Consider the following 25,303-nt stretch of genomic DNA (forward strand, 5'->3'; position numbering starts at 1 on the left):
GATAGATTTGCTTAGTAATTTATTCTTCTGTTCTGGTTTGGGCAGAGCTCAGGAAGAACACAGTTCTCTCTGAGGTTAGGGGGAGAGTGAAGGGGACATCGGCTCTGCAGGGTAGACTCTAGTACCAGCCAGGCCTGGTCCAAATCTCCATTCTCCGCAGGCTAGCTGTGTGACTTTGGAAAAATCACTCCACATCTCTGTGCCCCAGGTTCTTTATTTGAAAAACAGGGATAATAATAGTATCTCCCTCAAAGGGCTGAGGGAAGGATTAAAGGGTTTGGTCCAGGAGTGTGCTTAGAACAGGTAGGAATTAGTAGAAAATAGTTATTTTTGCAGCCTGCCAGACCTGAGTGTGACTTCTGCTACCAGCACTAACTACTGCGTGATTTTGGGGGAACACCTTGATCTCTCTGGACCTCTGTTTCTCTGTCTGGAAATGGGTTTGGTAACAATCCCCATTTCCGAGGGTGGTGGCGAGCATCCAGAAACTGCTTAACCCCCAGCCCGGGCGCACGGGACACAGGCACGGACGGTGCACGGGTCTGCCCTCCCCGGGAAGCCCCTCCGGCAGTGGCAGAGGGCCAGCTGTGGTGCTCCCAGGCAGGCTGTGGCCCATCCCGGCGGCCCCGCCCCACTTGTGATGGCCTTGCCCCTGCCTGTCTGAGGGGCAGGAAGGAAGTGAGGAGGGCAGCTTCCCCTTTTCTCTCCTGCTCCAGGAGCTGAGCTTCTTCCCCTTCAGTGCCTCAGAGGAGGGACAGCAGCACCATGGCCCCCAGTACGGCCATCCGCCAGACTTGCTGCTGCTTCAATGTCCGCATCGCCACCACCGCCCTGGCTATCTACCATGTGGTGAGTGCGGGGCAGGCCCAGGGAGACTGTGTGTGTGTGTGTGTGTGTGTGTGTGTGTGTGTGTGTGTGTGTGTGTGTGTGAGAGGCCCCTGATCTACTGAGGCCCCTCCAACTAGACGCCACTGCCGCCACCCTTCTGTGGGATCCTGCTTGGTGGGTCTCAGCCTCCTGCTCTGCTGACTCGGGGGAGGGGACCCGGTAGCAGCCCCCATAGTGGAGCAGAGGTGGAAGTAGGGGGTTCTTGTTGCAAGAGAACATAGCTCGCATTCTCTCGGAAGCTTACTTTCTGCCTCTGTAAAATGGGACAAAGTAGCCACTACAAGGTCAACCAGTACAAACGGAACCCCAGGTGGGAAAGTGCTTTGGGAGCCAGGAATCTTGGGAGACACGGGCGCTGCCAGGGCGCTGCCAGGACAGGGGCCAGGCCGCAGGCACAGCTCCAGCTCTTCCCCACCGTGGGCCCGGGCTCACAAGTGGGAATCTCCCTTCGTGCTTCCAATGGGAGGGAGGAGGGAGTCCTCTTAGCTCGCAGTTTGGGCGACCCACTGCCTTCTCCCCACCGGGAAAACTCGAGGCTTTGTGCTAATGAACAGGGGGGCTTGCCTGGCCCAGTCTCTTGTGGGGCAGCCCGAGGGGAGCAGGCCCAGTGGCTCCACTTTGGAGGCTGGCGGGTACCCCCCAGTGTGCAGCCTTGACTCTGGGTGAGTCACAGCCCCTCCTCCCCCAGGGCCAGAGGTCACTCCGTCTTAGTGGCTGAAGGTCGGGTTGGGGTCTCTGTGCCGTCCTTCCAGGCCCCCGGGCCCCACCCCACAGCTCCAAGCCATACCCAGCTCCCCCAGGCCCAGCGCCTTCCTCTCAGGGTGACTCATGGGCTGTGGCTAAAACTTCTCTCATGAGCCTGGAAGGGCTTCCTCAAAGAGAGCCCGAACCTGCACACCGTGGTGGGCCGCTGTAAGTGCCTAGACCTGGCTGCATCTGCTCCCCGTTGCAGGCTGGGCAGGTGGGGCTGTGGCGAGAGCTCAGCCTTCAGAGGGGCGTTGCTATTCGGTGCACACAGCCTCGATCCAGACCCCGTGTGCGAATCCTGGCCTCACTGTTACTAGCTCAGCAGCCTTGGGCTACCTGCTTAACCTCTTCAAACCTCAGTTTCCTCCTCTATTATAAAGGGGCACCAAGGGCACCTCTGATAGGCTGGTTGAGGGGATCAAGGGCGTTGACATCTACACAGTGTCTGACACGGCCCAGTGCCTTCTTGTCAGCAGTGCATCAGACACGGAGCTTGCTGCCAGCACACGCGGAGTCCAGCTGCCAGACCCCAGAACGCCGGTTTTGGGAGGGGCTCAGAGGTGCCCTGCCTAGCTTGTGCCAATGCAGGAGAGATTCTGAGAGAAGCCAGTGGCACCTTGGCTGTCCCCACACCGCATCCTTAGGGCCCCTTCCAGCTCTGCGATTATGCAATGTTCTTGGAAGGCCAGTGTGGTGGGCAGAAGTGGCCCCGTGGGAAGCAGGCCCCTGCACCTTCATGCGTGTGCCACCACTAACTGGCTGTGTGACCTTGGACAAGCTTCTCTCTTGGGCCTCAGTTTCCCTTTACAAAATGGAGGGTGTGTGGGGGGTGTGGACTGACCTGGACGTCTCAGACTCCAGGGCCTCCAGGGCCCAGACAGGTCCTGTGAGTGCGGGTGGTGGGCAGCCGGACCCGTGGCGGCCCCGGGAGTCCATGCCGGGTCCACTCTGGAGGCCGCTCTCTCTTCCCGCTGATTGTTGCCATGAAGGAACGTGGGCCCTGGTGGTGGCTCTTCAGGTGTTTAGAGAAGCAGGGAACACAGGCTCCGATGTTTCCATGTTGGTGGCTGACTCAAGGTAAAAACAAATCCCTGTGCCGGCTGAGCCAAGCCTACTTGCAGGCTGCCCTGCAAACTGCAGACTCTGTGACTTTCAAGGTTTCCTCTCTATCACACCATCTCAGGTCCTCACCTGTACATGACATCAGTGACATGACATCAAGTGACAATGGTGCCTGCTCACAGAGCTGGAGAATCTGTGGGCAAGTGATCAGGGAAGACTTCTTGGAGGTGGTGTCATTAGCAGAGGCATCGAGTTGGGCTGTGGGGAGTATGGATGGGGGCGAAGTGGGTATGCAGAGCTGTGGAGGCTGAAGGACAGCGGCACAAGCTGCCGCTGGTGCCGCTGGACGAAGGGCATCGTCTGGTGCAGGGGACACTACACAGACCAACCTGGAGACTTCGGGTGGGGAGCACGAGGAGGGAGGGGCTTGGAGTGACAAGTGAAAGAGCCCGGACCTCCACCGCTGAGGATTCTTTGTTGTGGGGACCGAACTGCGCGTTGTAAGATGTTCAGCAGCATCCGTGCCCACTCTCCACAAGGTGCCGGTAGCTCCCTCCTCTTGTGATAACAGAATATTTCCAGACACTGCCTGATGCCCCCTGGGGGCAAAATCGCTCCCAGCTGAGAAGTGCTCTCTCACGTGAGGGATGGGAGCCGCAGGAGCCCTAGAGGAGAAGGCAGGGGAGGAGGGGAGGAGCCTGGGAGCCCTGCAGCTGGCTCAGGCGGCCCTGTCGGGGTCGGGCTCCTCTGTTGATTCCTGTGGGGGCCCGTCCCCCTGTCCCCTCTATGACAGGCCTCTGCTCCTTCCCAGAAAGGGCAGGGGCTGGGGGCTTTCCTGTGGCCCAGAAGTCGGGTGGCAGGTGGACTGTCAGGGCCCCGAACATCTGGATGGAAAAAGAGTGAGCCACCCTCCAGATGTGCTGATCACTGGGTCGCTCTTCATCTGCAGCCTGTCAAGGATGACAGCCCTGCACATCGAGAGCTATTTGTGGACTTGGTCCCTCTGGGGAGGGTTAAATCGGGCCCTTGGTGTCTTGGGACAGCTCAGACGTTGTAGAATCTTCAGGAGCGTGATTGCTGGGGGACCCTCCAGTGTCGGTGGCTGGAGGGCCTTCCTCCGGATTTTTCTGGGTTTGGGTAGAGGACTCCCTGGGTCACAGATGGTTCCCGACCCAAACTTGCATGGGTAGGGGAGTCAGAGAACTTTCTTAAAGTGGCCACATTGGTGCTGCCTTGTCTGGCAACCTGAAGCATGTCCTTAAGTCTATGGCAGGATGTGGGGACCCCTGGGAGACCCCCTTGTCCAGAAATATCTTCCTCCCTGGCCTCTCCTCTCCGAGGCGCCTTGGATGGCACTAGAAGGGCATCGTCTGGTGAAAGGCTTACACCTGCGGTGATTTCCCCGCGGAGCAGCAGAGCGGGGGTGGGGGGGTGAGGAGGGCAGGACGGGGCGCCGGCCCTGGTTGTCCCTGGGTCATCGGGTGGTAAGCTCTAACTGTTTTCTCCTTTTCTCTGTTCTCCACATCTGGCACCATGACCACGACTACTTTTTAAAATAAACTTTTAATTTTGGAATGGTTCTGAATTTACAGAACAATGTTGCACCGAGCGCCGAGTTCCTGCATACCCCACACTGGGTTTCCCGCGTTGCTAACGCCTCACATTAATAAGGCACGCTTGTCAGCTGCTGAGTCGATGTCACATGCTGTTACTCACGAGGCCCGCCCTGCGTCCAGGCTTCCTCAGCTCCCCTTGCTGCCCTTTTTCTGTTTCAGGGCCCCACCCGACTCTGAAGGAACCTTCAGCCCTTGGGTTCCTCTCGGCTGAGACAGTTGCTCAGATTTTCTTGCTTTCGGTGACCTTGACAGTGTTGAGGGGCACAGGTGATGCTTCGTGTCAAACACTCCTCAAAAGGACTTGTCTGATGGTTTTTGCATGGCTGGATTTGAGTCTAATGTTTTGGGGGAGGGAGACTACAGAGGTCAAGTGCCATTTTCCGTGCATTGTATTGCTGCTGCTGCTGCTGCTGGCCTTGATCGCCTGGCTTCTCCACCGTGAAGGCACTGCCCCCGCCCCCACCCCCACCGCATCCAGTCCTCTGCGGGAGATGGTCACCGTGCACGCTTCCCCTCCTTGCGGGAGGAGTAGCTACATAAAGTAGTTCGTATTCTTCACAGGAGGGTCGTCTGCTCTCCTCATTTATTATAGAAATAAATGGCCGATTTATATTTTTATCAGCAGGGACTCATGGATATTTATTTTATACTTCGGGTTATAATCCAATGCTATTTTATTTATGTGGTTGCTCAAGTTTGCCACTTTTTAAATAAAAAAAAAAAGTAAAGCAACCTCTTTACTTAAAGGAATCCCTGGTGATTGCAGATATATTCTCGAACATGCCTTCCTTTTCTGTGTTCAGCCTCGGGCTGAGACCCAGGCCAGACTCACTCATGGCCGTGCCTGCCAGGGTTCTAGTAGGTCCAGGGGCAACCGCGATTATGGCTTTGATGGATGACAGAGCTGCTGGGCATGGGACACGGATGAGAGAGCTTAGCCCATCCCCTGGTGGAGGCTGGGGGTTTAGGAAAGGTTTCTTGCAAGAGGCCTGAGTGCTAAAGGTGAGCAGGATTTCGCCTGGTATGTTGGGGAAGAAAGGGCATGCGTGAATGTTCGGCGGAGGGGGGACCAGGTGGCGATTTGGAAGTCCTGAGCAGTTCACAAAGCCGGGCTGGGGGAGGGGTGACTGTGAGGTATGGAGGAGAAGCAGGGAGGTCAGTGAGGGTGGGGCTGGACCAAGTCCCTCGCTTTTTCAGGCTTCATAGCTGACATGATGGGCCTCTGCTTGTCCCACTTCCTGCATCTTACAGATGAGAGAACAGTGGTCCAGGAGGGTCCCTGACTTGGTCCACGTTGCACAGGGTGCCAGTGCTGGCTCACGGGCGTGTGGATTAGCTAGTGAATGAACAAATGAATCCTTTACGTGACCCACAGGCCAGGGGTGGTCCAAGTGTTTGGAGGCCCTTTGTTTCTTCTTTATGGTCCCGCTCACAGGAAGCTTCTTTCTCCAGGAAGCCCCTCCTGATTTGCCCTCCTTAGAATTCTAGGGGCTGCTCTCTCTGTTCCTCTCTGGGATAGAGAAGATCACAGACTTTTCTCCATCACTTACTCTTTTTTTTGTAAGGATTTTATTTTATTTCATTTATTTTTAGATAGAGGGGAAGGGAAGGAGAAAGAGAGGAAAAGAACATCACTGTGTGGTTGCCTCCCACATGTCCCTTACTGGGGATCTGGCCCAGGCATATGTCCTGACTGGGAATCGAACCAGCGAACCTTTGGTCCGCAGGTCGGTGGGTGCTCTGTCCACTGAGCCACACAAGCCAGGGCTCATCACCTACTCTTGATGTGACCTTGAGAAGGCAGGCGCCTTTGTGGTCTGGGCCTCAGTTTCCTCATCCATTAAATGGGACTAGGAGGTTCTGTTTCAAGGGTAACTGTTTCAGGGTTTTCAGCGGATGCGGCCTCACTTAAGGGGGTTGTCGGGCAGCTGGCACGCAAGTGCCCGGAGTCGGCCATGAGAGAAGACCATGGAAGCCACTCTTCGCTTCAGTTCTCATCTGTTCGGAGCCTTAAAATAGGCCTCAACTGCCGGATGGGAAAAGCCCCGGATGAGAATGTGTTAGATTCTTTGTCTTCATGCTCAATGCCCCCGTGTGGTACAGAGAAGCCTTCACGCCTGGTGCCCCCGTGTGGGGCAGAGAGGCATGGCTCCGTGTGGCTGCTGAGGGCCTGGGCCCTTCCCGGCGGGGTGGCGAGGCTGGCGGGGGTGCAGTGGGCGTCTCTGCCTCTCCCCCAGCTCCGTGGCTACGAGAACTGGGTTGTGCTCCGTATCTGTGGGGTGTGCATCCCACCCTCTAGCTTACAAAACGTTGGAGGCCTGCTAGGTTAGTGGACCCACTAGGCTCATGGGGAAAGGTGCGCAAGGCCCTCTGTGGGCACGGGTGGGCCCCGGGAGCGGCACCAGGTCCGGCGGGCTGGGCGATGATGGTCAATCACTTGTGGGAGGCAAGCCAGGTTGGGCCAGACCCCAGGCTGGGCCTTATCCTCTCCCCCACTTCCTGGTTCTGAGGCCCAAAGCAAGGGAAGGAAGAGGCTTCTGGGAACGAGAAGTGGGTGGTGGTCCCAGTCATCAGAGGCCCCCTCGGTTGGAGGGGGTCACTGCTGTCAGTGGGCCATAGCGGGGGAGGCACCAGCCTGGGAGAGGGTGCTGCCTGGTGCCTGGGCTGGGGCCCCGCTCAGGCTGGCCCGGGGCTGGAGGGCAGGGCCTGGGTAGTCTGGACTTCCTGTCACCGCCCTGTCCCAAGCTCCCAGGAAGCGAGGCTCTTATTTTCAGCCCAGAGCAGTGGTCTGGAACCAGAACTTTGCTCTGAGGTCAGTATGAGGCTTGTGTTGGTCTCCCAGGGGACCCTGCTCTGTCAGGGGGAAGAGGACGCACAGAGTGCCTAATGAGGCGTGCAGCTGACCAAGGAGAAGTGCAGAGTGGGGCTGCGGGCCCCTCGCCCCTCCAGCCCTTAGCCCTGCCTCCCTTCCAGCCTCAGTTTTCTCCCCTGTCAAATGGGGCCAATGAGCATGGCCTGCAGGGGCATTCAGAGACTCAAGAGAAACCTGGTGGGAGACGTACCTGGCACCTAGTGACTGCCCCACAAGTGGCAGCTGCCATCAGAGCCCCCACTTGATGGAAGAAGAAACTGAGGCTCAGAGAGGCCAGGTTTTTCTGCTGCTCCAGACTGTGGTCGGGGAGGTGGGGGGCGGGGAAGGGTGTCAGCGGGAATGTCTGGGAGCCTTGTCCTACTCATTTTTCTTTAAAAATGTTTGTTCGTGTGTAGTTGACATGCATATTACACCGGCTTCAGGCATTCAGCACAGCTTTGCTGCATTTACACACCTTATAACACGATCAGCACGACTGGCCTAGGAGCCATCTGTCTGCCTGGGCACGCAGTCACCACATTACTGACTGTACTGCCCGTGCCCTGCACACCATCCCGTGGCTGACTTACTTCATCACTGGAACTTGCCACCTCTTCCTCAGGGAGCCTTGTCCCCATTGTCACGGGCCTCCCACAGAAAGACACAGTCTCGATTTCGTCTACAGAATGGGGAAAAACAGGGCTGAGAACGGCACCTACCTCCCAGGGCGGAGGTGAGGTGCAATGACGTGTGTGTGTGTGTGTGTGTGTGTCAGTGATCAGAGCACCTGGCCCCTCCCAAATGCCGGTCGTGATCTAAATACTATCAAAGTGGAGGGGTGTGTTTGCTCTGAACATAAACAGGGAAGTAATGGTTTACAGGGGTAGTTTTCAGGGTGCAGGCTGCTGCGCAGATACTCAGGAAGTGGAGGAGGACAGGGCTTAGGCCAAGCCTGAAGGCGGAATCTGAATCTGCACCCCCAAATGGCTGCCCTGCTCTTCACCCCCAAGAGTGGCAGAGGCCCCTGGAATTGATTGGTCAGGCACTTGACCCTCAGTACCTCTTCCTTGCTATCCTGTCTTCTTTTATAGGGGCAGGTCTGGAAGGTCAGAGGTCAAAGGACAAGCCTTGCCAGGCTGCCCCAGGCTGGGCCCAGGCAGGTGTGGGGCTCTGAGGCTGGCCCTGGGCCAGAGCTAGCTGCTCTCTGTCCAGCGCTCCGGTCCTGGCGGTGTCTGTGCCGCAGGGTGAGCATTGCCTACACTGTGTTCTCCGTGGTCTCCTGGCCTTCGCACGAGCTGCCCTTCTGCTGGCAGCGCTCTCGTCCTGTCCTTCCAGCCCCACAGTCACCACCTGGGTAAAACCATGTGCCCCGCAGAGTCTCCCGCACCCTCCCACCAGCCCAGCCGCACGTGCCTACTGCTCCCTGGGGGCCTGTCGTGTGCCCAGCACCTGGGGCACGCCAACTCACGCTTCCTTAAGAGAAACTTCTTGCTGTTCCCTGAATGTGTCTCATCCACCTTTGCTCTTGCTCCTGCCATTCCCTCTGCCTGAACACCCTTCCCACTGGCCTCTGGGAGAAATCTTTAAGACTAACCACTGTTTGGAAGTTGAAGCCTGCACTCCTGGAGCCGAGCTCCCAGCACCTACCCCCGCCCCAGGGTAGCCCCCCATCCCCCCACCCCTGCAGCTGCAGCAGCGGGGTGCTCATGGCCTGGAGGTTCCTCCAGGGTTTGGCAGGCCTGCTCCCTTCTGTGACCCCCAGGGCCTGACACAGAGTAGGGACCAGACAGTCTCTATTCCATTTTACTTTTGTAAACTTTTTATTAACCGACCTGTCGTAAGTACACATCCGGATGAACTCTGATGGAGTGAGCATACCTGTGCAAGCTCCATCCTGATTAAGAAATAGGACAGGACCAGCACCCAGAGGCCCCCAGCGCCCCACCCCCTCACTGCCCTGCCCCCACTGACTTCTCCTGTCTGTGGTCCTAGCGCTGCAGAGGGATGAGATCGCACAGTGCGTGTGCTTCTGTGCCTGCTCCTTTCTCCCAGCATCGTCTGTGAGCCCCCCCCCCCCGCCCCTGCTGCTGAGTGCAGCCAGCTCATCCCCTCGCCCCCCACCCGTACTTGTTTCGTGAATATATAACAACATATTTGCCTGTTCTACTGCGGAGGGAATGTTGGGCTGCGGGCAGCTCGGGAAGTTATGAATAGAGCAGCCACTGCCGCCGGGACCTGCGGTTTGGTTTACACGCACAAGCGCTTCTGCTGCTCAGTCCGTCTTTCTGAATCTTCATTTTTGGGAGCAGGCATATGTCACCTCACTCTTCACAACCGTCCTCCTAGCGGGTGGGTCCTGCTCTCTGTTTTACAGATGGGGCAACTGAGGCACAGGGAAGTGCAGTGGCCAGGAAGCGGGGACAGGGATGGGAGGACAGTAGCGCAGCAGCCTCGGGAGAGAAGCGGGGCTCCGGGGCAGGTGAGGGCACCTGGCTGGGGTTGCAGCTGAACCCAGGCTCTGGGAGGGGGGACCGTTGTGATGGTATCTGAGCTGCTGGGGGTGTGACTGCAGAGACAGTGCTGCTGGGGAAGGGCCCCCACTCGGTTGCCCACTGATAAGCTGCAACAGGAAGTACGGGGTGAGGGTGGGGGAGGGGAGCTTCCTCTTGCCATGATGCATCTGGTTCTTTTCTCCTTCCAGAGAACTTGGGCGCGGGTGAGGGGGGGTCCTTCGCACGGGCAGGGAAAACAAAGTAAGCCTGGGAGGTTGAGCTTCAGGAGGTCGTTAATAATAATGATGACGGCCTAAGTGTGCGGGTGCCCTTCAGCCTCTAGGCCCTCTGAGCGGGAGGCCAGGGTGAAAAGGAAGAGGGGGCAGGCAGGGTTGTGCGCAGGAAGGGACTCATTCTGCAACCTGCATTTTCTGTAGCAGGAGGGCCGAGGACGAGCCCAGGCCCGATTCCCAGTGTGAACTCTGCAAAGTCACACACAGGCCCCGACTCTCCTCGCAGGCAATCCTGATCTCACAGCCCTGTTAGCAGGGGGCCATGAAGTTCACAGATAGGAATGTGCTCTCGCACCGGCTGGCACTGAGTAGGTGCTCATGGAGGGTCGTGTTCTCTGTGATCTCAGAGGGTGGGTCTCTGCCTACTTCTGAAAGGCTGGGTCCTGAGCCCCCAGGAGAGACCTGGTATTTGCACCCCAGAGTCTAGGGTTCCATGTCACATTGGTCTTCATCACCACCATCACATCCCGGAGTCCCCAGCAGCAGCAGCAGCAGTGGCAGCAGCAGCAGTAGCTGCAGCTTCAAGGCCGTGTGATCTTTGCAGTTACTTGCCACTTCCCAGCATGCGCACCAAGGTTACCACAGTGAGGCCACATCCACTGTCACCTCTGTGATCACCACGCACATGATCACGACTGTCACCATGACTCCACACCCAGTGACACAAGCTGGTCCCCACCTCCCGGCACGGTCCCTGCTGTCAGCCTCACCGGACCCAAACTCTCCCCCCACATGCGGCTGTATTTAGTAGCGTCCTGTTCCCCACCCACCCGGGTTTTCCTCCCCTCCTCCAACCCCACCCCCTTTGTTTCAGCTCAAGCTGTGGGGTGCTCCTCAGAGCCACCAGGAACGCAGAGAGCGAGTCCCCTGGTGTCCTGGCCCCTTGCCCCAACGTTCAGTTTAGGGAAGTTGGGCTTGTTGTTGAGAAAGAAGGAACGGGGTGGGGTGAGGTGGGAGTGGGAACAGAAACCAGGGAGAAGCAGAGAAACGAGGTAAAAAGGGGAATGGAGAGGGGGGCTGGTGGGAGGGCGCTGGGCGTGGCCGGCGCCGGCGCGGCCTCGCAGCCTGAGCCCCGCCTTGGCCTCGGGAAGAGTGAGGAGTGAGGCGGTCCGGCTCTGCAGCACTCTTGCTGTGTGACCTCGGGCTGCTTGCTACCTCTGTCTGAGCCTCGCCTCCCCGCTGCGAACACCCCCTCTCTGCTGCATTGCCACCCCAGTCCTGGGTCTGCAGCCGGGCCGCAGGCCTTCACACGTGATGTTCCCTCTTCCTGCTTCTCTCTCGTCTCAGTTGGAAAGCTTCTCTTTATCCTTCAAAGCGGTGCTCCAGCTTCTCCTGTTCATTGAAGCCTCCCCGAGTCTTCCAGACAGTGGTGATCACTCCTTCATCAGGGACCCTGAGGTCCCTGAATGTCCCCTGTCACGGCTCTGAACACACTGGTCACCCATCAGGTGCCCCCTGGGGCCTTTGACACCTGCAGGCCAGGGTCAGTGTCTTGTCCAGCCAGGGCCTGGTGGGCCCAGAGAGAATTTACTGGGTGGACAAACGAGGAAAAGAATGAACACCTGCAATTGGCAGACACTGGCCGGCAGCGCCGGTTTATGGAGCGCCTGCTGTGCACCTGGCTCTGTGCTGGCTGCCGTTGACCTGATAACAGCCTTATGAGGCAGGTCGAGTTATTCCCCCATCTCCCAGATGGGGAGACTGAGGCTCAGAGAAGTTAGGGGCTCCCTCAAGGGCATAGAACTTGGCTTAGGCTCAGGACCCTCTGACTCCAGCACCCCAGCTCTGAACCACGTGATGTCACCATGTGGGATCAAAGAATAGTGAGTGGGAAGATGCTGTGATGGAGGAATTTTCACCTGCCTGGGCTTTGTAGGAGGAGAAAAGACCTGTTCCAGGAGGGTGTGGGCCACGGCCCAGCCAGGCCCTCTGAGCTCAGGGTGAGGGGAGAGCTGTGTTCAGGTGGAAACTGAGTTGGGGGGTGGGGTGGAGGCAGGTGAATGAGGACCTGGGAAATCTGAACTCCTGGGGATTCCAGGCCCCTCCCAGCATATGCTGTAGGTAAGCCAGGTACTTTTCCAGGACTGCAGATGACTCTTGGTTCCAAACCTTGGGGGAAGCGGCGAGGGCTGTTTGAAAGGTGGGAGGCAGCTCAGGGCCGGGAGTGTGGGAGGGTCATGCCGCAGTTTGTGACAGTTCCACTCCCCTCACTCTCCTGTGTTCAGTCATCGCAGTGGCCCTGGGTGCAAATGCGGTGACTTTGCTCATTGACTGGAGGGGGAAACTGAGGCCAGGGAGGAGCCAGGACCTGGCTGTGGTGGGACAGCAGTGAGGCCGTGGGGAGGCCTGCCGTCACGCTGCAGCTGCTGCGTCCTGAGCTCTGAGAGTCCGGGGCTGGGGAGGGTGGGCAGATGGTTGGTGGGACCAGGGGCTGGGCGCCGGAGCAGCCACTTGGCCCTGAGTGGAGCCCTGGACCCTGGGAGCACAGGGCACCAGAGTTCAAGTGCCAGCTGGGCCACATGACACAGACAAGAGCATGTGAGTCCGCCTCTCTGAGCCGCCATGTCCTCCTCTATAACACTGGGAAAACGGTGCCTTTCTTGCAGAGTTTGGGAGTTTGTGAGGCAAACCTGTGAGTGCAGATCTGAGCATACAGTAGGTGCTCAATAAATGTCAGTTTCTCTCCCATCCATCTCCTAGGGAGCTGAGTCACCTACCTTCCTCCTGGGCTTGGGACTGGTATCTTTGCGGAAGGTTAGGGGCCCCAGGAGGGTGTGTGTGAGTCTGGCTCTGTGACCTTGGGGCTGGTTCCTGTCATCCTTGAGCCTCAGGTTTTTCATCTGGGGCAGGGGGCGGAATCAGCTCCCTCCCCCTGCAGGACTGTGGAGACGGTGAAATGGGTGCTAAGGGGGAGCCTGCTTTTAAACACAGATGGTTTTCACAAAAGTAGAAATACCAGTGCTTGCTGCTGCTTCTTATACCAGCTGCAGGAGGGAGAGGAGGCTTCAGAGGGAAGAGGAGGTGGGCGTTTGTCTCTGGCTCCACTGAGGCGCTGGCATGGGAGTGGGGCAGAGCACAGGCCTCAGGCAGAGCCAGGGGGCTGGGAGATGCTGGGAGGACAGGGGGGAGGAGGTGAGAGTCAGACCCAGGGCCCTTCGGCCTGGGTTTGAGTCCTGGCCCTACAGGTCGCAAGCTGGGAAGCCTTGGACCTCTCTGAGCCTCGATTTCCTCGTCTTTGAAGTGGGGGAAGGAGAATTAAGAATAGTCCCTTCACTGGGCTGTGAGAGTGCCATGGGCTGGTGAGGGTGGTGCACCTGGCCCATGTGGGTCCGGCTGTCCGAGTGTCCCTCTCCTTCCCGGGGTCACAGGACGTCCAGGAGGGGTGGTGGGAGGCTAACAGCAGAGTGCAGGCTTGGTGGCAGGGGCGCAAGAGACTTTTAGGGTCAGAGTTGAGAAACTGGGGGAGGCAGGGAGGTTTGGGAGTTTGCAGTGTTCTCCAAAGCGGGGTGATGCTCCAGGTGACCGCTAGGGTCTCAGGATGACCATATTAGAATTTATAAATGTTTCAATTACACTCTTTATTAGTTCCTGAAGTTTTGTATGTATGTTTCACTATGTTTGTGATAAACCAGGGTAATGGCGCATGCATATAATTTAGAAATAAAGAGGAGTATGTTCAATAGGTTCACTGACAGAGGGGCATGATCAAAGTCTCTGAGCTTTCTGGAGTCAGGGCCACAGGGGCCTTGCTGTGTTTGGGGGACGCACTGGGAGACCTGGGCTTCAGCTTCATTCCAGATCTCAAATAATCCCGGACTCTGGACACCTCAGAAGTCTTTTCGTGCCACACCTGGACTGGGGACCGGGTGGAAAGTTAGGGGCCTATCTAAGCCCAGCTGTGACTCACCCGTGCTCTGCCTGCACACTCCCACGGACGGGAGCTCACTGCCTCTCAGGGTCCCCTGTTCTGTCCTGGTCTGAGCTGTCATCCGCCTCTTTCTCTGTCCCTTGTTAAAGGGGAAACTGTGGGGAGAGGGGCTGAGGAAGCAGCTTTTGTGTCTCAGGGCTGCTTCTTGCGGGTGCCAGCCACAGGCCTCACACCGCATCTGCCTTTCCGCTCTGGGCTGCTCTCAGCCTTCCAGGGGGAACAAAGCCTTTTTGGTCACCCAGGTGGAGGGGCCAGCGAGAGCAGGCTCACCGTCAGCCCCCGGGCACCCTGCTCCCGGTACTGACTGACCACCCCTTGTAAACTCGCACCAGCCAAAAGCAGATTACGTTTGCTGAGCACCTGTCTCCTGGGCCCAAGCCCAGTGCTTTGCAATTCATGCCTTAGTAAATCCAGTGATGGCCGTTTTCCAGACGGGAACACTGAGAGGTGAAACGACTTTGCCCAAGGACACCTGGTGACCTGCATTCGAGTCTATCTCTGACTCTGGCGCCCAGCTCTTCATCACTTTTCTGGGTGGTCCTTTTCTGCCCCACTGAGCAGGGTATAGCAGCAGCAGGAAGACTGACTCAGACCTGCATCTCAGCTAAAAAAAGTCACACAGGCAGCAAGGGGGAAGCATGGTGGGTGTCGGGTTGCCTCTCCGTTGAGCATGAGTTACCAGGGCAGGGCTTCCTAGAAGCCGGTGTAAATGCAGGCCGTATTAATAGAGGTCGGGCACCTGCCAGCGGGGAGTAGATCGTCTTATTCTTAGTGTCGCTGGGATGGTGCCCAGAGAATTGTGTGTGCGGTGGGGGGACAGCAGAAGGTCAGCTGCAAGGACACGAACACACAGGAGATGCTGAGTTCCCCGTGCCTGGAGGCATTCAAATAGAGGCTGCATGGCCCAGATTCCTGCAGTGGAAAGTGGAGGGCCTGGGCAAAGTGACCTCCAAGGTCCTTTTAAACTGTAGTTTTGCGGCTGGAGCTACCCCAACACTCATGCCCATCAGGGTCACCCCTTCTCCATTATTCTCGGCAGGGGTCCCCTGAGGGGATGGGGTTCCTGGTCTATACATCCACTTATTCATCAAATAAAACAGCAAGAGCAGCGAACCGGAGAGACGCAGGCACCTACAGTCCACTGGGGATAATTGTAATAGTAATAGAAAGCACAGACTAAGTGCTTACGACCTGCCAGGCACTGCAGGTGAATGACGGCGCGTCTGGTCCCACTGCAGCGCTCGGAGGCAGCCATTGTTGTTACCCTCATTTTGCAGATGGAGAAACTGAGGGGCCACGGGAGGTGGGTTTCGGAGGGGCACCCCGGGCATGCTCAGGCCAGGTGCTCCCAGGCCTGCGTCGGCAACTCCATGAGCCTGAAGCTCGCTGGTGCTCAGGTGTCGTGACCGAGACCCCAGGACACCCCCACCTCCTCTTAAGGCTGACCCTCAGTGGTCCCTGTTACGCTCCAATGAGAACGTGGCTCCAAGGGCTCGACTGGGATGTTCTCATTGACTTGTAATATCCTCCGGGGGTAACTTGTCCTCGTTTGACAGAGGGGAAGCTGAGGCACAGAGAGGCCAGGTTACTTGCCCAAACGCACACAGCTGGGGAGAGAAAGAACCACGGTCATGAGCTTGTACAGGCCCTACTTGCATCCAGGATGCCCGACTGGCCTGCCTGTCCACCTCTCCCAGGACCGTACACCCTTGAGGAGGGGGGCGCTGGTGGGGAGCGGCGTGGAACCCAGCTCACTGACGCTGTTTTGTCCCCAGATCATGAGTGTTTTGCTGTTCATCGAGCACTCCGTGGAGGTGGCCCACGGCAAGGCCTCTTGCAGGTTCTCCCAGGCAGGCTACCTCAGGATCGGTAGGTCCAAGGCACAGGAAGGGGAGGCAGGGGGAGGGGGAGGGCGTCCTGGCTGGGCGCAGACCGACTGGGGTCCGAGGCCCTCCCACAGCCTCTCTCTGAGCCTCAGGTCTTCCATCTGCAAATGGAGCTATTCCACCTGTCCCGACCCAGGTCCGAGGTCAGGAGCAGAGCGGATGGTGCTTGGAAGGGTGACGGCAGGACTCCCCTGTTTATACCTGTCAATGGCTGCCCATCACCCTAGAGGAAAATCATGAAACCCAGCCCCTGCTGACCTGCCTGGCCACAGTGGTCACTTGAATGTCCCTCCAGCTTCCCCCTGACTACCTGCACTCTGGCTGCACTGACCCACCTTGTCACAGGCCCCTGCCTAACCACCTTGCCCCCCTGTTTGCAGGCCACCTCCCCAGAGCCCTTCCCAGACTCACCCTGGTTAAAGCAGACCCCCAGCCTGCCCCTCCCCCCACCCCATTCAGGACCCTTTGTTACACCTTCTTGTTCGCCCAAAATGTTCTGTTTGCATCTTTGTGGCTTCTATCTCAACAAAAGGACAAAAAGACTTTCTTGTTCACTGGCATGGCCCCACACCAGTGGTTCCCAAAGTGCGGTCCTTGGAGCCGGGCAGGGTTCCCCGGGGCACCTCCGGTCCTCACGACTTTCCCTTGCCTTTCAGCTGACCTGGTCTCCAGCTTCCTGCTCATCGCCATGCTCTTCGTCATCAGTGTGAGCCTGTTGATGGGTGTGGTCAAGGTGAGGGCCCCACTGGGGGAGTGGGAGGGGGGCACAAGGACTTGGGGGTCCCAGCTGCCTTCTGGCCCCCTTCCTAGTCACACCTACTAGGTGGGGGAATTGGCTTCTGAGAAGGTAGGAGGTAGGTGTTTTGGGAGACCCATGCTGTACCCTAGATATCATCACTGTGACCCACACCCTTTTATACTGCAAACGGCGGCAGGGGATTTTGACAGAGAAAAGAGGAAGGGCCACTCTGAGGAGTGAGGAGGGGGAGAATGCAGTGGGTTTCGTAATCCGGAAGAGGAGCCAAAGCACATGGGAGAGCGTGGACGCCTGCAGCTCGGTTCTATCCACTGAGTGGGCGAGAAAGACAGGCTGTGGCTCAGCCTCCTGCAAAGAGGAACCATCTGTGCCCCGGCCCCAGGGGGCCAGGGAGCCAGGGCCGAAGCAGGGCCCTTCCTGGGCAGACAGTGGCCTGGCGCTTTTAGGGTCAGGAGACGGAGTCAATGACTCGGTGCTTGTTCGGAATGTTTCCACTTTGCATGAAATGTCACCATCACCCCTGGCTAATGAATGCCCTTCTCCTGGCCCTGCACCCCAGCGATGGATTCCAGGTTGTCCAGGGTGGCTCCCAGGTGCTTGCACAGAAGTGGAAATGATCTGGCTAGAAAGGTGGGGCAGGCCGCCCCTGGAGGCTCTGAGGCTCGGTCTGGGTTGTTTGGTCACCTCCTGAGTGATTTCAGACGACCACGCGAGAAACCACGAAACCACCCTTTCTGTATCTTATCTCCAGCTGGGTTCCTATGCAGTCCCGCTGGTCACCTGCTTTCAGTTGTAGGAGAGGGACCCCAGCCTCAGTCTTTCAGGTCCCTTCGCCATGACTGGTTAGCGGCACAGAGGAGCGTCTGACTGTTTCAGTCCTGCGGGCTTTTCCCCACCTCAGGGCCTTTGGTCACGCTGCCTGCCTGCCTCCAGTACCCTCCTGCTTTTCCTCCTGCTTCTCTCCAGATCCACCCTGTGTCTCCACCTCCAGGAAGGCCTCTCTGATTCCTTCTTATCTGCCAAATGGCCCATCCTAGTTGAGTTCTTGAGAGGAAACTGAGTCAAACCTGCTCCTAGAGCTGCTGGAGCAGTTGCCCTGTAGATGGAGCTCGTTCTCCTGTCTCCCAGGACACTGAGGCTCCTTGCGCTCAGGGTCTGGGCCTTGCCTTCCCTCATCCCCAGAGCCTCACTCAGACGAAGGCGTGTAGATCCGTGTGGGTTAGGAGACTTTGGGAGGGAAGGGAGCTGCCGGTGGGTGGGCGCACGGGGGATCGGGCTGCGTGGGGGACTGTGCAAGGGACACCCTGACAGTGCCGGGCCTGCCTTTCAGAACCGGGAGAAGTACCTGCTGCCCTTCATGTCCCTGCAAATCATGGACTACCTGCTGTGCCTGTTCACCTTGCTGGGCTCCTACGTGGAGCTGCCCGCCTACCTCAAGTTTGCCTCCCGGAGTCGGGCTGTGAGTACCCAGCCTGGGCAGCGGGGGGCGGAGCTCAGGCGGAGGTGGGAGGCTCCCCAAGGGCCCTTCCTAGTGGTGACCTTCAGCAAGTCTCCGGGTCCCTCCAAGCACCCCTGAGGTCCTTCCTCTGTCAGACGGGCCTGTGATCCCAGGTGCCCCCGCGGCACTGACTGCGGACAGTGTGTAGGGCACTCACACCTGGTGAGCGCTCAACAAATGTTGGCCACAGAGAATCCTCAGCAGGAGAAGCAGCGCATGCCCCTTTCAGCCCCCAGCCCTGCTTCGTCTCTGCTTTGTAACCAAGTCCTAGAGGAAGACGAAGATGGGTAAAACCATCTGAGCACCCACAGTGGGGCACCCACGAGGGCTGGTGCCCATCACTGATGTGGCTCCTCAGAGTTGCTGTTCTTGAAAAGACTGGGGCGCTGTGCTGTGGAAGGGCCCCGGGTGGGCAGTCAGGACCCTGGTTTCAGTCCCGGGTCTGCCACAGGCCCCTGGTGTGAACATCTGGGAAACGAGCATCCATTTCTTCCTGGGGACGGTGGACTGGGGGCCACTGGTTCTCTCTAGCTGTACCATGTCTGAAGCTGAGCCGCAACCCCCGTGTGCCTGCCCCATAGCACAAGGGCCTCTGCTTGGGGCTTAATTGCTTGTCTGTCTTCCTCTTTGTCTTTGTCCCCCTAAGCACCCCTCCAAGGTCCCACTGATGACCCTGCAGCTGCTGGACTTCTGCCTGAGCATTCTGACCCTCTGCAGCTCCTACATGGAAGTGCCAACTTATCTCAACTTCAAGTCCATGAACCACATGGTGAGTCTGGGCCAGGGGCCCACGCCCATCACTGGCTCTGTGGCCTTGAGCAAGTTGCTCCCCCTCTCTGAGCTTCGGTGCTTACACTGGGCTGGGCTCCTTAGAAGTGGAGCTGGGGAGGAGGATGTTTGCATAAATGATTTACTGAGGAAGAATGCATTAGAGAATGCTTGAACAACGCGAGGGAGACAGGTCAGACACGGGAGAGCCGCGCAGACACGTGGCTTTGGGGGTAGCCCTGCCTGATCCCGTAGGCAGCCCTGGAGTATGAATTGCCCCGCAGAAATAGCACTAATTTTTTTATTATTGTCTAGCCAATTCTCCCCAAACATAGTAACTTAAAATAATAAACAATTGTTATGTCATACGGCTTTTTTGGGGTCAGGAATCTGGGAGCTTTGCTGGGCTGTTCAGACCCAGGGTCTCTCATGGGGTCACCCTGCGCTGGGGGCAGGGCTGGGTCTGGAGGACCAGCGCCCAGGGTGGCTCACTGCCATGGCCATCGGCTCGGGGCCTCAGTTCTGCCCCCTGCGCACCTTTAATAAGGCTGCTTGAGCATCCCCATGTCATGGCTGCCGGCTCCTCCCAGTGAGCATCTGTGAGGCCGTGCGAGGAGAAAGTGGCTGTGTCTCAGAGGTCACACTCACCTCTGCCACCTGCTACTGTTTGTGGGAAGTGAGTCTCTAGGTCTGGCTCACATTCTAGGGAGGGGAGTGAGCTCTATGTTGAAGGAAAGAGTATCAGAGGTTGTACACACATAGTTACAAATGCCGTAGAGGCCATCCCACTGTGAGCAGCGACTGTCCTCACTGAACCGCTGCTTGGGAGCTGCCCCCTGGGGAGGGCCGATTTCCTGGGTGCTTTGGATTGGGTGGTTCAATCAGCCAAGACTGTGCTCTAGAGAAGGGCCTGCCCACCGCCAGCTGCGGCGTGGGGGCACAGCCTGGTAAAGGCCATCTGGGCAGCCAGCAGCCGCATCTGCTTCCCTTGGTCTCCTCCCTGGTCCTGTGGGGCTGGTGGTAAGTAGCACCTGCCTCCCAGGGCCCCTGCAGGATCAGCCAAGACAATGGCTAGGCCACAACAGGTGCCTGCTAGGTGTGTGCAGAGCAGGCTGGCCACCGCCCCCCCACGGCCAAAAGCCTGACGTGGCCCCCGAATCTGTTGCAGAATTACATCCCCAGCCAGGAGGGAATGGCTTATAACCAGTTCGTCAAGATGATGATCATCTTCTCCATTGCCTTTATCACCGTCCTCATCCTGAAGGTGAGTGGCCCCCTCTCTGTGGTTCTGGGAGTGCAGTGGGGCTGTGTGGCCCCAGGCCCACCCTGCTGGACATTTTGGAGGCAGGGAGGTGGGTCTACCGCTGCCACCCTCCCTGCTCTTGGCCCCGTACTCCAGCCCTCCCCACACCGGGTCCTTCGAGCTGGCATCCTCAGGGACCCCGGTTCAGGGGAAGTGGGTCTGCAAAGACCACTTGCGTTCAGGTGTCAGAAACCCTGGCAGGCCCTGACCGGGGGAGGGAGGGGCTGTTCTGTCTGGAGGTAGACTCAGAAGGACCTGGGCTTGGATCCCAGCGCTCCCCTCACTAGCTGTGTGGTTACTTCTCAAGTCACTTCTTGCTGGGCCTCAGGTTTCCTCTGGGAAAGGGACATAATGCCTTGCTTTGCCCGTGTCACAGTTTCGTGTAATTCAGGCACCAACATGTATGGGTTCTCAGGTCATGGTGCTAGAGGTTTGGTGATGAGGAAGAGGGAGGGGAATGGTTTTATTCTTCTCTGGGGTAGCCAGACCCAGAAGGTAGAGTCCAGCTTCGGGCCCCAGTTCTTGGGGAGATGGTGACGGATTGGGGTGCATTAAGAGCAGCACAGACAGGAGGGTGAAGAGGCAAGAACATTTGGCCTCTTCATCGGAGAGCGTCAAGGAAACCAGGGCAATTCCACCCGGGCAAGAGGTGACTCCAGGAGCGCACAATCACTGTCTCCAATGCTCCAAGGACCCCCCTGGGGATTCTAGAGGCTGCAACTGGGGCTTGTGGCCTGAAGCCACAGGGAGGCTGATGTTGACAAGACAGAAGAAAGGGCTTCTAAAAAGTGTTCTGTGAAAGCACCACTGGCTTGTGGTAGAAATTTAGAAACTGCAGCTGAGCAGAAAGAAGACAATCAGAGCCCCGACCCACCAGCTCTCAGAGACCAGCATGCCAGGATACTCACGCATTCCCTCCCCGTCTTTTTTCTTTAATTTTGTTTATTGATTTTAGAGAGAGAGGAAAAAGGAGTGAGAAAGAGAGATCAGTTTGTTGTTCCACGTAGTTATGCGTTCACTGGTTGACTCTTGCACATGCCCTGACCAGGAATCGAGCCCACAGCCTTGGCACCCGGGCACGCCACTGTAACCAACCGAGTGTCCCGGCCGGGCCTCCTCCCAGTCTTCTGTGTGGGTGGCTGTGAGCAGGCGTCGCCGCCTCCCTTCATCGGAGGCCCTGCTCAGTCTCTGGCCTCACCTGATGCCAACCTGGAAGCAGAACTTCACTCCTCTTAAGCTTTCCTCAAAGTCCAAGTGCATCGGTGATGTGCAATGAGAACTTTCCTGAAGGCTTGGGGCAGACCAGGGTGGGGGTTTACATCACACGCTGGACTAGAGAACAACTTCCCAACCCCCACCTCACGACCCGTCGCCCCGCCCTTCTCCTCCTTCGATGGGGCCAGCCGTTCTCTCTGGGCCCCTCACTCTGCCTCACTGGCCACTCCACACCCGCTCGACCTTCCCCTGGCCCTTCACAGTGCGCTCTTTTACACTTCATTTTACGTATGCCTGCCCCCTCTGAGTGCCCATTAGGAGACTCCATAAAACACACGACCTTCCAGGCACCAGGACCCGCTCTTCTTCCCCAGGGGGCAGTTTGGGGCACGGAGCGCTGTCGTCCCTGAGCATGGCCCTGGGACCTCACTCGCCACTGTGGCAATTGTCTCTTCAACCCTCAAATCAGCTGCTGAGACAAAGCTGTTGCTTACAGTACCTGACAGATGTATACATCTGTACATATATGATTTTTTGTATTTATAAACATGGGATATTACTGTGTATACTGTTTTGTAATCTGCTTCTAAAAACACAACATAGCATAAGCAATTTTCAAGAGAACCGTTCCCCCCGGACCGGCACAGCTCAGTGGGTCGGGCGTCATCCCCCAAAGTGAGAGGTCACTGCTTCCATCCCGGGTCAGGGCACGCGCCTGGGGTGTGGGTTTAGTCCCCGGCAGCGGTGCATTCGGGAGGCAGCTGGTTGACGTTTCTCTCTCATACCAAAGTTTCTCTTCCTCTCTTTCTCACTCCTTTCCCCCCTCTCTAACAATAAATAAAAACAGAAAGAAAGAAAACCTTTCCCACCATGAGCTCTGTCTCAAGTTGAGCGAGGCCACCACAGTGAGCTCCCAGTGTCCAGGGGCGGGCGAGCGGGGTCTGCAGGACTGTTGGCAAGGGGGCTTGAGGGTGGCTCAAAAACCTCCCCAAAGCCCCTTTCTGCACTGCAGCTGTGGCGTAGTAAAAAGGGGGAAAACCTGGAGTAGCGAGGACAGGCAGGCGGAGCACCCCTCAACCAGAGTAGGGGTCTGAGCTGCAGCAGTGGGATGCTGCCTTCTGGGGCGAGTGAGGGCTCCCCAGGAAGTGCTCGGCACCCGCCTCCAGTCTACTGGGACAGTGAGGAGCAGGGTCAGCAATGCACAGTCTGACCTGGCTCTTTTCCAGGTCTACATGTTCAAGTGCGTGTGGAGATGCTACAAACTCATCAAGCACATGAACTCAGCAGAGGAGAAGAGCAGCTCCAAGATTCTGGAGAAGGTGAGCCTGGTGGGGGGGGGAGGGGAGCCAGCGTTGGCTCTGCCAGTCACTCTGTCGTTTGGGGGAGGTCTCTCTCCCTTGCTGTGCCTCAGTGTCTCCACTTGTAAGATGAGGTCTAGACCAGAAGAAACATGAAGATCTCCTTTAGCTCTTAGAGTCTAGGGATTCTGTCATATATCCGTGCATTCAACATTTTCCGCCTCTTATAAGGGTCAGTCTTGCATCCAACCCTGGGGGTACAGAGAAAACTAAGATGCCACCCTATTTTAGATAGTCCAGAGCGCATCTAGACACAGAAATTCAATTACAACTCAGTGTAACACACAGGGGCAGTGGGAGCACAGAGGAGGCAGCTGGTCTCATCTGGGTTGTCAGGGAAGACTTTCTGGAGGAGGTGACATTTGACCAAGTCTTAGATTGTCAATTGGTACAAGTTAGCTGGGCAAGGGGCAGGGGCCTTCCTGGCATAGGGGCGAGGTGCACTCAGAAACAGCTTATTGGAGAAGTGATGGGGAAGGGCAGCCGGTTTCAATTACTGTGGCTCACTTTCCTCATCTGTACAATGGGGATTGCATTAGTCAAGATGTTTTTGGCTGCAAGTGGCAGAAACCCAACTCAATCTACTTACATTAAAAAGGAGACTTTATTAGTTCGTAGAATCCAGAAGTCCGATGTATGTGTGGACACCCCCCCCCCCCGCCGTGCAATCTCATCCTCTCCAACCCTTTACCCCACTTCCCTCGACGCTGGCTCCATTTTCAGGCAGCCCTTTCCCTGTGGTGGCAAAATCGCTGCCAAAACCCCTTAGCTGACTTCCCATTCTCTCAGCAACCCCAGCAGAAAGGAAGTCCCAGGAGCCTGTCTGATTGGACCGAGTTGAGTCACAAGCCTATCCCTGAACCAATGACCATAGACAGCTAGGGGGTGAAATTCTTCTTGGAGTGGCCCCACCCAGGTCACATGCCTACCCCCTGGCTCTGCAGGATGGGGCCAATTCCTCCGAAAGCAAGTGGATGGGGGATGTTTTCCCAGGGAAAACGGTGTGTCGTTATCAAACAAGGGGGCCTGATGCCGATCGGGCGGAGGCAAGTCTGTTCACTGCGGGAACGGAAGCTGCATCTGTCTGGTGTGCGCAATGCCCAGCACGTATTAGGTGCCTGAGGTGTGCTGGTCACCGCCGTCCTTTTGTCAGAGGTGTGGCTCCTTCTGGCCAGTCCTCAAGTTTCATCTCTGTCCCTCCCAGGTGGTCCTGCCGTCCTATGAGGAAGCTGTGTCTCTGCCACCCAAGACTCCGGAGGGGGGCTCAGAGCCGCCCCCATACTCCGAGGTGTGACAGCGCCGGGGCCCCGCCCGGTGCTGGGAGAGGCGGAGCTGCCTCGCAATCCGCTTCTTCGCTTCGGGGGCCCCTGTGGCCTGCGTGAACCACCCAGCTGACTTCGGGACAATCTGCTTGTGCACCCCTCGCTGGCCTGCTTTTCCCGTGGGGCCTGGGAGATGCTCACAATCGGATCAACGCTTTAGGCTGAATGACTCGTAAGGATTCAGTCCAACAACACACTTGGCTTATTCTGACTAGCTCTGGCATCTGTTTCAACAATTGGTCATTGTAAATTCATTGTGTTTGGTTAAATAATTTTCAACATGACCAGGTTAACCAAGTGGCTGACACATTTAAGAAAAATACACTTGTCGGTTCAGTAAAATAATCTGGTCAGACTGTAGCAGTGCATTGCGCTGGTTTGTAAACAGTTGTCAGTTTGCACAGCACTTTAGCAAAGCAATCATCAGTTAGTCCTCCTCACCAGATCCACATGTTCAAGTTCGTCCGACAGCGTGCTTGAATAATGGCCAAGTTGGCTAACCCAGTCAATTTAGAATAGGGCTTAAATTCGATAATTAAGGGAAAGATCAGATTACCCCCCACACCATACAGTTCATTTCAACCCAATACAGTAACTGGCTGCCCACTCTGACCAATTCAGTAGGGCCAAGTGGCTGAATAATTGTTACTTCAAATGAAAATTCAGTCAGTCAGTTGCCAAACCATCATCGTTCAACAGCTAGTTCCAGGAAATGACAGCAGTTTTAATCATCAGACGGTCCCTATGAACACACATTGTTTTGCTTGTGAGTTGTCACCGTTGGCACGTGGTCGGGAGTCACACGTGGTCGGAGCTGTCACAGAGCAGTGGACTGTGTGAAATGGGCTGCCTCGGCCATGGCCATTCATCTCCAGTAACGCACCGTCAGTCCATTCCACAGCCCAGTCTGTCCACCGCCAATTTGGTTGTCAGTGACCCGGTTCTGCCTGAAGCTTGCGGTCAAGCAGAAATTCAGCCCCGAAATCAGGCGAAGCCATTTGTTGGACTAAATCCACATATTAGTTCAGTCGAAACAGGCAAACCTTTTGTGGGTGCGGACCTTGCCACGGGGGCTGGTGTTGGAGCTGCCGGGAGAGGTTTGGCCCCAACACCCCCTCTTTCGCTTGCTTCCCGGAGGGCTGGGGTTCCTGAGGGAGCTGACCCAGAGGTGGAGGTAGGGCCCCAGGGGAGGGCTCTCTGGGGTCTTCAGTGGGGTACAGAAGGGGAGGGCTGTGCGAGAGGCTCTCCGCCCACACTCGCTCACAAAATTGCTTTGTGTGTGACGGGGAAGAAGTTTCAATAAAGCAGCGACAAGCTTC

The 25,303-nt window shown here is 57.1% G+C and overlaps 1 protein-coding gene across 1 annotated transcript; it reads left to right on the forward strand.

Annotated features, from left to right (window-relative positions):
- The first annotated feature begins 708 nt into the window (after positions 1-708).
- Positions 709-25,303, forward strand: LAPTM5 (lysosomal protein transmembrane 5). The gene is made up of 8 exons (XM_037149426.2): positions 709-849; positions 15,653-15,746; positions 16,420-16,496; positions 17,851-17,979; positions 18,665-18,787; positions 19,955-20,050; positions 22,531-22,623; positions 23,867-25,303. The coding sequence occupies exons 1-8, from the start codon at positions 766-768 to the stop codon at positions 23,954-23,956; spliced, it is 786 nt and encodes a 261-aa protein (XP_037005321.1). The 5' UTR covers positions 709-765; the 3' UTR covers positions 23,957-25,303.

Source organism: Artibeus jamaicensis, unplaced genomic scaffold, assembly GCF_021234435.1.
Source record: "Artibeus jamaicensis isolate MK-2021 breed Jamaican fruit bat unplaced genomic scaffold, CSHL_Jam_final scaffold_847, whole genome shotgun sequence".
NCBI lineage: Eukaryota > Metazoa > Chordata > Mammalia > Chiroptera > Phyllostomidae > Artibeus > Artibeus jamaicensis.

Coding starts and splice junctions, on each gene's coding strand:
- LAPTM5 (XM_037149426.2), top strand. CDS start 766: ATGGCCCCCAGTACGGCCATCCGCCAGACTTGCTGCTGCTTCAATGTC. Junction 850..15,652: donor CCCTGGCTATCTACCATGTG/GTGAGTGCGGGG, acceptor TTTTGTCCCCAG/ATCATGAGTGTTTTGCTGTT. Junction 22,624..23,866: donor GCTCCAAGATTCTGGAGAAG/GTGAGCCTGGTG, acceptor TGTCCCTCCCAG/GTGGTCCTGCCGTCCTATGA.